We start from the raw sequence: 12,000 nt of genomic DNA, 5'->3' as shown, positions 1-12,000 counted from the left end.
ACCTAGAGCTCAGTGACAACAGAAATTTATTTTTTCACAGTTCTGGAGGCTGCAGGTCTAAGATCAAGGCATAGGCAGAGCAGGTTTCCTCTGTGGCTTCTCTCCTGCCGTGCAGTTGGCTACCCTCTTGCTATGTCTTCACATGGCTGTCCCTTTGTGCACGGCACCACTGGTCTCTGTGTCCCTAAATTTCCTTTTCTTACAAAGACATCCGTAGAACTGGGTTAGGGCCCACTCTAAAGGCCTCATTTTAACTCACCTCTTTAAGGACTTTATTTCCAAATATGGTCAGATACTGCGGTACTGGGGTTAAGGGCTTCAAAATAAAAATTCTGGGGGAACAGAATCCAGTGCGTAAGAAACATGATCTCACTTAACCACTGCCCTGTTTTACAAATGTGGAGCTAGGCTCTAAGAGAGTAAATAACTCAACAAATGTCACATAGCAAGTAAGTGGTGGAAACAAAATTTTAACTCCGGTCTCATTATGAGAGCACCAAAGGTATGTTTTTTCTTTTAGTCACACATCCTCAGAGAATTACAAATCTGATTGGAAAGACAAAGCACCGATTCACGAAACTATAAAATATGGGGGTTAGTGATAAAGAGGCATTTATTCACTGGACTTGTACCATCACATGGAAAGAATGGATTCAGGACTAATAGACATTTATAGAATATTTATTACATGTTAGGCTGGGCTCTTTCACAAGAGTCTACTGATGCCCTTTCATGAGGAATTGCTGAATGGCAAGGAATAGTTTTTGGTAGTCTTGGACCAAAGCCAATGTCAAAATACAAGAGAGCTTTCTGTAGTAAGTTATCTTACACACAATTGTCTTTCAGATCTTTTTTTTCCTGCACTTGAGTGTAGGCTCTGTGCTGGTCCACATGTATGAAACCCCTAATCTGCTTTATAATATTCTACCTCACTGACAATCTACCTCATTGACAATCTTACGGGGCTTCCAACTCTACAACATCTCAAAGTGAAAGACAGAAAAGTCCTCTGCTGTGTCTCTTAAGAGTCCCACCTGTGTGTCCATGAATGAGTGTCAGGCTAGACTGTAAATATGTGTGTGTGTGTGTACACACACATATGCATATACATACACACACATGCATTAACCATTTATTATAGGGGCCAAGAACTGCCCTCAAGAAGTCTGATAATTTGTTGTTTTGTTTTGTTTTGTTTTTGAGGTAAGTTCTTTGGATATCAATTATACCATTTTCAGAAAACAAGTACAAAAGCACATTTCAAAGTTTGATTTGATTTTTAGTATTATCCATACTTCGTTCCTAGAGTAGGAACATTCAGTGGTATTCTTACCAATAATGAGAATTCAGTTGTGATTTTTCAAACTGTCTCAATGGAGTTAAGTGGGTGGAAGAGGTGGGAGTACCTTATCAGAATCTTGGAGAAAAATGGAAAAGCAGATAAAGAATATACATAATTTAAAAAACAAAGCAGTGCTTTTCTCCAGTACTTTAATGTTTTCAAATTTCAAATAATATTAAAAATGTTTAAAAAAAAGAAGTTGAGAAACACCAAGGTGTGGGAATTTTTAAAACTCTGAAGATCAGATTTCATTTTTTCCGGGAAAAAAAGTGCCTTAGGAGGCATTTAGTGAATGTTCTGAATATAATAGACTTAGTAGCCAATTAACCCAAAATACACTTAATTCACTAAATATACACATAGAGAAAGGCAATACTCTCACAGAGTTGTGTCTAGGAAGTCAACAGCATGATGGTTTGAATTGTAGGTGGAAAAGTAAATCTCCAAACACAGTATGACATTTCTGCAACTCTGAGCACGGATATTTTTATTCTGCCATTTTTGTGTTTCCAGTTGTTTTTAGCTTTGTAAGCTTTCAAGGAAAGATCTACTTATTATCCCCCCACAACTCTACCTCCTGGTGCCTTCTATGAAATAAACGTAAAACTGGGGATACATGCTCAAGTTGAGAACTACTCTTACCCCTGAATTTCTTTTTTCTCAAGCTGAGTATCCAAAGACAACTAAGATTTTCAATTTAGGCTTTTTTGGTTTTCAGTCCCAGAACCACCTACCTCCAAACATCTTCACAGAATATAGTATTTCCTATCTGCTGTCAGGTTTGAACCAATCAGTTCTCACAGCTGGAGATAGATTGAACGAATGTCTATAGTGCATGCCCTCCCCATCCAGGGGCTCTATGTGCTTCCATGATGCCCTATTCCCCTGAAGTCCAAGGAATACCTACCTCTAGTTTCAGAACATCGTGCTGAAGTTTACGCTGAAATTCAAGGAAGTTTTTGATCGTCAGCTTCCCCTTAAGATCAGCTCCAAAGAAGTAGGTCGTAAGGGCTGAACACAAGCCAGACTTGAGGGTGTTACCAGTAGTAGGACGATCTCTGTGACGCATACCCATACTGGTTTGGGAGCGGATGATGCTCTGAACCTGGAGAAGAAGCAAAGCCCCATTCAGAAAAACATTACAAAGTACAAAAGTATAAAAAAGTAAGAACAATAACTGACTACTGATTATTTATTATTTGCCTACACGGTGCTATGATTCTCTTTTAATGCGCACAATCCTATTAAGTTTTACGATGGTCCTCATTTTACAGATGAGGAATTTGAGGCAGAGTGTTTAATAACTTGTTCAAGGTCAAGTAGCTAGCAAGTAGCAGAACCAGGATTTTAACAGAGACACCTGACACCGTTGTAACTGAGATGCTCTTAAAAATCTCTCTTCAGAGAAGAGCATGCATTTGTGTTTGAGGTTCAAAACCTCTCACAAAACACTAAAATAATCATCAACCTCTCAGTAATACATTCCGTAACTCAGGAGACTTTTCATACTTCTAACTACTGACTCTCTAGTTATGACAAGAGGTAGCATAGCTATAGGCAAATACTGACATCTAAGAGAGATAACACATTTATTAGAATGACAAATTTTTAAAATAGATTTTATTTATTTGAGAGAGAGAGAGAAAGAGCATGAGAGGGAGGAGGGGCAAAGGGAGAAGCAGACTCCCGCTGAGCCAGGAGCCTGAACACGGGGCTCGATCCAGGGATTCTGGGATCCTGACCTGAGCCAAAGGTAGATGTTCAACGGACTGAGACACCCAGGTGACCCTAGAATAATAAATTAAATACAAAGTTGGTATGAAATAATTTCCCAAGAAAAGTTGGGAAATTAATTTAGTCCTTGAGAAGTTTTATTTTTATTATTATTTTTTAAAAAAGATTTATTTATTTGAAGGGTGCCTGGGTGACTCAGTCAGTTGAGGTTGAGTGTCTGCGTTTGGCTCAGGTCATGATCCTGGTGTCCTGGGACTGATTCCTGCGTCAGGCTCCCTGCTCAGTGGGGAACCTGCTTCTCTTTCTTCCTCTAGTGCTCATTCTCTCTCATGAGCCATTAGTGCTCATTCTCTCTCTCTCTCAAAAATAAATTTTAAAAATCTTTAATTAAAAAAAAGTTTACAGAAGATTTATTTATTTGAGAGAGAGAGAGGGAGAAAGAGCATGCGTACAAGTCAGGGGAGAAGCAGAAGGAGAGAATCTCAAGCAGACTCCTTCATGAGTGGGGAGCCCCACAATGGGCTTGATCTCAGGACCGATGAGATCATGATTTCAATCAAAATAAAGAATCAGACTCAACCGATTGAGCCACCCAGGCACTGCCTTTGAGAACTATTTATTTATTTATTTATTTGACAGTGAAAGAGAGAGAGATCACAAGTAGGCAGAGAGAGAGGAGGAAGCAGGCTCACCGCTGAGCAGAGAGCCTGATGGGGGGCTCAATCCCAGGACCCTGACATCATGACCTGAGTTGAAGGCAGAGGCTTAACCCACTGAGCCACCCAGGGGCCCCTTCTGAGAACTTTTAAATGAACTTTTTGAGAAAGGATAAGTTTTGGAACTAGCAACTATGGCCTAACTATACAAATGAGCTTTTGAAGCAAGTCTATGACTATTGTAGCATTTTCTTTTTTACTAGTTCCTGCAATCTTTTCTACCTCTTTAGAAGCTAAAAAAGCAACTACTCAGAATAATTAAAATTGGGTTATGTAAAGATAAATAATGAAGGTCTGTTATATAAATAAACAATACAGAAAGCTTTGTAGGTAATGATTTTTTTTTAAAGATTTTATTTATTTATTTGACAGAGAGAGGTCACAAGTAGGCAGAGAGGCAGGCAGAGAGAGAGGGGCAAGCAGGCTCACCGCTGAGCAGAGAGCCCAATGTGGGGCTTGATCCCAGGACCCTGGAATCATGACCCAAGCCGAAGGCAGAGGCTTTAACCCACTGAGCCACCCAGGCGCCCCTGTAGGTAATGATTTTTAAAGATTTTATTTATTTATTTATTTGTCAGAGAGAGAGAGAGAGAGCACAGGCAGACAGAATGGCAGGCAGAGGCAGAGGGAGAAGCAGGCTCCCCGCCAAGCAAGGAGCCCGATGCGGGACTCGATCCCAGGACGCTGGGATCATGACCTGAGCCGAAGGCAGCTGCTCAACCAACTGAGCCACCCAGGCGTCCCAGGTAATGATTTTTAAATTGCCAAATTGGAAAAGCATAACACTTAGAAATTTAAGAGCTATAGCAACAGATTTACCTTAGTTAAATGTATCATGTATTTCATTTTTTTACCTGTGACCATAAAGAAGATTTAAGTTAAGTCTATGGCTGTATAAACAGTGGAGTAGTATAATGGAAAGACATGAGACAAGGGGTCAGGAGACATGAGGTCTGACTATTGTTCTGAGAAAGAATTTATGAGAGCAGAATTTATGCAGGTCAGTGAAACTCTATGGGCCTTACTTGTCTCACTAGAAAAGTCAGAGTATATTATCTTTAAATCTCCTTGTAACTCTAGGTTACATGACATGATTTCTTCGGGGTCCACATTTTATTGTGGTAATAAGATAAGCTGAATTTGTTTCTTATGTACACAGAGATTTGAAAGACAGATACTCAATGGATTTTTTTAATTCTTTAGGTTGAGAATTTTTAGACTTTAAACTGAATACAGGGGACACCTGGGTGGCACAGTTGGTTAAGTATCTACCTTCCCCTCAGGTCATGATCCCAGGGTCCTGGGATTGAGTCCCACACTGGGCTCCTTGCTCAGCGGGGAGCCTGCTTCTCCCTCTGCCTGCCACTCCCCGTTTGTGTATGCTTGCTCTCCCTCTCTCTCTCTGAAAAATAAATAAATAAAAATCCTTAAAAAAAAAAAAGGACTTTAATAATTAAATTGAATACAGGATAATCAGAACATTTTTTGTTGTTGTTTTGAACACAATACACAATTCATTTTATCTGCTTAACTGTGAGTACTGAAGAATTTTCACTAACAGTGAACCAGTACTGAGAACCTACCATGATTTATATTTTGCCTGTGGCTGTAAATATTGCAGCTTATATCCTTCCTATGGTGGACACCGTGTGTTAAGCCTCAAGTGTGTGGTGCTGGGAATGTGTGTGGGTAAGTGACTGGGAAAAAGAGTTTAGGGAAAATTAACTACTCATGCAGTATGGTCTTCATTAGTGATTAATAATCACATAGTCTCAATACTACTGCATTATATAGAAACTACTATTTACAATAAGCATTCTTTAAAAACTTTGAAAAATATCTTTTTTTTTTAAGATTTTATTTATTTATTTGACAGAGAGAGAGAGAGCAAGAGAGGGGACACAAGCAGGGGGGAGTTGGAGAGGGAGAAGCAGGCTTCCCACTGAGCAGGGAGCCCGATGTGGGGCTTGATCCCAGGACAGTGGGATTATGATCTGAGCTGAAGGCAGATGCTTAATAACTGAGCCACACAGGTGCCCCTCTTTTTTTTTTTTTTTTAAGATTTTATTTATTATTTGAGAGAAAGATAGCATGCATGAGCACAAGTGGGGAGGAAGCAGAGGGTGATAAAGAAGCAGGGAGCCTGACAAAGGACTCAATTCTGAGACCTGGGATCATGACCTGAGCCAAAGGCAGACACTTAACCAATGAATCACCCAGGATCCCCAATATTTTCTTAAAATATTTTATGTAGATAATTTGTTAAGGGTATAACATGAGAATCGATCAAAACATCAATTCAACTAGTCATGTGAATGCTTACTACATGCTTTATGCTGTGGAGAAAATCAAAAGAAATATAAAACATGATTTCTGAAATAAAATTTCATTCTTCTATCTCAAAAATGAGTTATTATTTCTCATACTTTCATACTAAAAAAAATTTCTGTCATGGCACTGGGTGAAAGGAGCCCAAACAGTTATGAGGGTTGGTTTTTTTTAAATTATCTTTTACTACGATCTTTTGCTTTGATCTGCTATGAAATGGGTTAGAGAAAGGATCTGTGTGATAGAAAGGTCAGAGAAAACTCACAGAGTATTAACAGTAGATTAATGCCTTTTAGTAATGTGTTTATGTACGATCAAAGTGATTTTAGAAAAAGATGAATCAAGGAATTAGCTTTTAGTTTGCTTCATGCAACATTAACTTTGAAATATGTGAGGTCCTCTCCCTGCTTCTGTTTAACTTTTTTTTATAAGCTTGATGAATACACTGTCAAGAAAACACCTGTTTACCTGGGAAGTAAGTACAAAGTTTGAATGTTTGGAAGCCTAGAGCACTGTCAACTTAATAAATTCTTATATTTCCCAAGAATGTAAAATGTATAAAGATGAAGCAGAGAAACTTCTAAAGAGAGCCATTTGTTCATTAGCTACCTTATAATTATTTTTTTGTTTTTGGTCTAAAAGGCTTTTTATATTAAGATTCCTTGTGGTCGGGGCGCCTGGGTGGCTCAGTGGGTTAAGCCGCTGCCTTCGGCTCAGGTCATGATCTCAGGGTCCTGGGATCGAGTCCCACATCGGGCTCTCTGCTCAGCAGGGAACCTGCTTCCCTTCCTCTCTCTCTGCCTGCCTCTCTGCCTACTTGTGATCTCTCTCTGTCAAATAAATAAATAAAATCTTTAAAAAAAAAATTCCTTGTAGTCAATATTAGACATTGTATCAGTTTAAGGTGCCCAATTATCAAGGGATCACATTAGATGAAATAGCACTCCCTTCTTTAACATCTGAATAGACATTTTTCCAAAGAAGACATAGAGATGGTCAACAGGTACGTGAAAAGTGCTCAATGTCCCTCAACATCAGGAAAATGAAAATCAAAATTACAACAAAATAACACCTCACACCTGGTAGAATGGTTATTATCAAAAGGACAAAAAATAACAAATGTTGGATAGGATGTGGAGAAAAGGGAACACCTGTGCACTATTGCTGGCAATGTAAATTGATGTGGCCACTATGGAAAACAGTATGGAGGTTCCCCTGAAAATTAAAAATAGAAGTACCATATGATCCAGCAATTTCATTTCTGGGTATTTATAAGAAGGTAACAAAATCACTATTGCAAAGAGATACCTGCACCCATCCATGTTCATTGCAATATTATTTACAATAGCCAAGATATGGGAACATCAGTATCCACCAATGGACAGATGGATGAAAATATATGTATGGATGTATGTGTATATATATGATGGAATATTATTCAGCCATAAAAAAGAAGACAATTCTGCCATTTGTGAGAACATGGATGGACCTTAAGGGCATTATGCTACATGAAATAAGTCAGAAAGAGAAGGACAAATACTGTATGATTTCATTTATATATGGAATCTTAAAAAAAAAAAAAAAAAGGCCGAACTCAAGCATACAAAGAAGATTGTTGGTTGACAGAGGTGGGGGGGTCCCCATGGGTGAAGGTCATCTAAAGGTATAAACTTCTAGTTATAAGATAAATAAGTCCTGGGGATGTAATGTAGAGTATGGTGATTATAGTTCACTGTATTGTACTGTAAATTTGAAAGTTAAAAGAGAGTAGATCTTAAAAATTTTCATCAAAAGGAAAAAATTTGTAACTGTGTGGTGATGGATGTTAACTAAACTTATTGTGGTAATCACTTTGCAATATATTCACAGATCACATCATTATGTTCTACACCTAAAACTAATACAATGTTATGTCAATAATACCGCAATAAAAATAAAATTAAGTAGTTTTATATAAAATAAAATCCAGGGGTGAGTTGAATATGTGATGGGGATTAAAGATGCACTTGTGATGAACACACGGTGAAATATGGAAGTGTTCAATCACTATACTGTACACCTGAAACTAATGTCACATTGTACATTAACTGGAATTAAAATAAAAACTTGAAAAAAAAAGAAAAATGGGGGCAGCAGGAGGAAATTCAGTGTTTCTAAAGTCCAAATGAATATAAAATATCCCCCATACTCCCCTAGATAAAATAAAAATTTAAAAATACCAAAATAAGTTCTACATGTAATCATTTGACACAACTTGTCAATATCAGTAAAGTGCAGGATTATGGGAAAATGAAGGTATTCGATGGAAACAGGGTGCAGATTTGAATAAATGTCTCCAGGTATTCAAAAATATTTGTCTCTGTGGATTTCTTACTTAAAGATGTACTGTACTTCTCCAATTTCCTTTTTGCTACATTCCTTATTTTAAATACAAAATGTTTTCTCCCATATATCCATACATATTTTGTTTTGAAGCCAGTCTGACAATCATAATCATTGCATCTACAGAGGTATCATGGCCCACCAATGATAGAAGTTTTATGGAAATGTAATCTCTTCCTAGGATTCATCAGAAACTGTACACGTCTCTGGCTTGGACCTCCTACAGTCAAAGGCATGGTATCATGTTTCCTTCTCTTACAGAAATTCTTTCAAAACATCCTTATATTCTGAACTATATGGCACAAAGCATCTGTTTAATAAACATTGACTAAACACATGACTGAACAGCCATAATTTTTCCTCTCAGCATCATAGTCTAATCCATGTTAGAGAATCAGAAGAACTTTGACCTTAATCATATGCTCAAGTAATTACTTATATTTAGAGTAAAAACAAACAAACAAAACCGGCTTGTTAAAAGTGAGGATGTTTTTCTTTTAAATGACATATTTGGTACTTCAAAAATTGTATAGCATCTGAGTATGCTGACCAAGACCAAAATAACTCCAAGGCACATGAAAATGTATTAAATATTATTGTACTTAGAGAAACTTTCCAGGACAACTTGCCTGTTCAAATTCCTCCATATCTACTTCTCCATCTCCATTCAAGTCAAACATCTTGAAGGCGATTTCAAAATTTCTCTGAGGAGCTGCAAGTAGAAAGGAAGGAAAGGATAGGAGGGAAGGAGAAGAAGGAGAGGGGGAGAAAGAAAAGTATTTAGAAGGCATTGACTAAAAATAAAAAATCATCTCTTTAAGAAAAACAGATGGTTAGACACAAAGTATTATCAAGTCACAGAATGCCACTCTATTTATCTAGATTAATATGTAGTGATACTCCTTAAAACCAAAAGAGAAACTTGACTATGGCCAGTAAAGACAGCACTTGTCTCTTGAGTTTTAACACTAATCTCCTAAATACTTCTGCTTTGCTTTATTAAAAACCATCCTCTTAACTCTGTATTAATGTTGCTTAGTTATTTAATTATAGCTTTATTTATCTGGGCATGGAAGTCTGCTTGGAGTGAGACATACTGCTGCAAAGAGGCTAAAACTCTAAGCCTTTGTCTTGCCTTTTTAAAACCAGCTAGGTTTGGGGGCACCTGGATGGCGCAGTCAGTTAAGCATCCGCCTCTTGGTTTGGGCTCAGATTGTGATTTCTGGGTTGTGGGACTGGACTGCATCGGATTCCAGGCTCGGCTGGGAGTCTGCTTCTCTCCCTCTCCCTCTGCCCTTTTCCCCACTCTCTTTCGCTCTTTCTCTCACACACACGCTCCCTCTTTCTAAAATACATGAATATATCTTAAAAAAAAAAAAAACCCAGCTAGATTTCTACTTTGGTCTTTCTAGTCTCTCCATTTTTAAGTGCAATCAGGAGTTCAGCAGATGTCATTCAGCCATCAGGTTACTATCTAAAGGCAGAAAAGCATACTGGTAGCTACATAGCCTCCTACTTCAACCATGTCAGCTGGGTATGCAAATCACTGAACAAAGTATATGTAAATGCTAAAATAAAGCTGAGTTTAAAAATAAAGTGAAAAATGCAAAGCCTGAGAAGATGCATGTATATATTTTCTTTCCCTTAACTGAATGGTAAAAACTCTTCAAGATGTCTTAGAGTTCCTAGATCAAGCAGTATACTATAAATATAATTAATATACTTGTATATTAGAATAAAATGTAATGTCCCTTCTTCCTTACCATGCTAAATATTCTGGTAAAGAAAACAAAGTTATTTACTTCCTTCCTTTGGTACTTCAAATTTATATAACTGTGGAGAATAAACCAAAATAAAACATCTTATATATGCTAATACTATTGAATTAAATTTTCAGTTAATACAACTTTTATTAAAAAATTTAAAGATTGTATGTAGACAAAAAAAGTAAAAAAGGCTTAGCACATTATCCACAGTTACAGAGAATCCATAGTCCCATCTTCCTCATGAACTTGTCAGTGGTAATACCTTGTAGGGTCAAATTCTATTTTCAGCCAGCTAGCCAGCAGCTAGGCTGGTGAGCTCCTGGTTTTTAGTGGCCTGCGTGAATCATGTGCCTGTCAGCTTCCAGCTGCCTGCCTTACTTGATAATGGCTTCCAACAGGTTTGTACTTCTTTATGTCACAAGTACAATTGTTGTAAAGGATATAGCTGGGGGTATTAGATTTTTGTATACTTACTGTCACTTCTTTAATATTTCCTACTTGTCTGGGTGCTTTTACTGAAGAGTTACTAAGCCAAGCATTGAGCTCGATAATGTAAAGCTTGATAATTATCTGATTTTGTATGCTCAACCCTGAAAAGCCATACATGACTAGCTCAAAATTGCATAGCTAGTATGTGGCAGATATGGTAAGTGAACCTAGATCAACGATGACTCCAAAGACAATAAACTTTTTCATTATGCTCCATCGCATCCAATAGTAAGACAGTAGTTCTGAACAATAACAAACACATACTCTATTCTGGTATGTTTTAACCTAGAAAGACAAAAAACAAAACATGACTCACTGATTACATCAGTCTCTGCAATAGCTGAATTCCAAGCTGTTTATTTCAAGGACATAGCTGCCATAAGAGAAACATTGCATATGCCACTTTCATACGTTAGAATTGGCTGCACTAACTGGAAACCCACAGGCAACATTAGATTCTCAGGTTTGTCACCTGTTTTTAAGGATTCTGAATATGAATTGCTTTAGGCAGGTATGTATTCTCCTCTTCTTCCCTATTGTCTTACACGTGGACCACTTCATTCAAACACATTACTTGCCTATTCCTTGTAGATACCTGAGATTGTAACAACTGCAGAAAATATGAAGCTGCTGGAAGTTTTCAGTGGGGGAGTAGCACCATCAAACAGGCATTATAAATGATTTCTCTGGCTAAAGCGTGAATTGAAGGATGAGCTGGAAAAGAAGAACCAGCTTCAGAGAAGATCATGCAAGCTCTCGTAAAGGTTGAAAATGTGAACTGAGGTGATAGCAATGGTAATCGGGAGGAAGAAACACATTTGGAATAAGGAGGTGGAATTATGCAACTTAATGATTAATTAGCTGTGAAGAGTTGAGAGTAAAAAAGGCTGACAGCATGACTGCCTTAGGCTACTGGGTAGCTTGCATGTCGTTAACCAAGAGCTAAAACAGATGCAAAAGGTTTGAGAAATAAAAGGAATTCAGAGCCGACCCGCTGAATTAAGGGGTCCACAGCCTGTTTTCAGATGAAAACGCTGAGAGAGTGGGAAACAAGGGTCTATAGGTTCGACAAGAGGGTTGAAAGCTGGCAGTTGCGGGCACAAAGAGCCTGAAGTGGGGGTGCCCACAGAGAAGTGAGGGTTGAGGAGAAGGCGGAGGAAAGGATAGAGTGCAGCTGGATGCCAATATTTAAGGTAAAAGGAAGGAGAAAGGAAGCAGTGACCGAGGACATGGCATCAGGGGG

At 38.0% G+C, this 12,000-nt stretch overlaps 1 protein-coding gene across 4 annotated transcripts in view; it reads right to left on the bottom strand.

The window, feature by feature from the left end:
* The window catches only part of MICU1 (mitochondrial calcium uptake 1), a 235,625-nt gene that overhangs the window by 67,228 nt on the left and 156,397 nt on the right, over positions 1–12,000 (bottom strand). For all 4 annotated transcript variants that reach the window (XM_032840752.1, XM_032840762.1, XM_032840772.1 and 1 more), the window contains 2 exons: positions 9,132–9,214; positions 2,250–2,447 (listed from right to left, as the gene is read on the bottom strand). In XM_032840752.1, the coding sequence (XP_032696643.1) occupies positions 2,250–2,447; positions 9,132–9,214 (281 nt within the window). The remainder of the gene's footprint in view (positions 1–2,249; positions 2,448–9,131; positions 9,215–12,000) is intronic.

Source organism: Lontra canadensis, unplaced genomic scaffold (genome assembly GCF_010015895.1).
Source record: "Lontra canadensis isolate GAN:19392208 unplaced genomic scaffold, GSC_riverotter_1.0 scaffold3, whole genome shotgun sequence".
Classification (NCBI taxonomy): Eukaryota; Metazoa; Chordata; class Mammalia; order Carnivora; family Mustelidae; genus Lontra; species Lontra canadensis.
The sequence above is the reverse complement of the archived record's forward strand: the minus strand, read 5'-3'. Positions and strand labels throughout refer to the sequence as shown.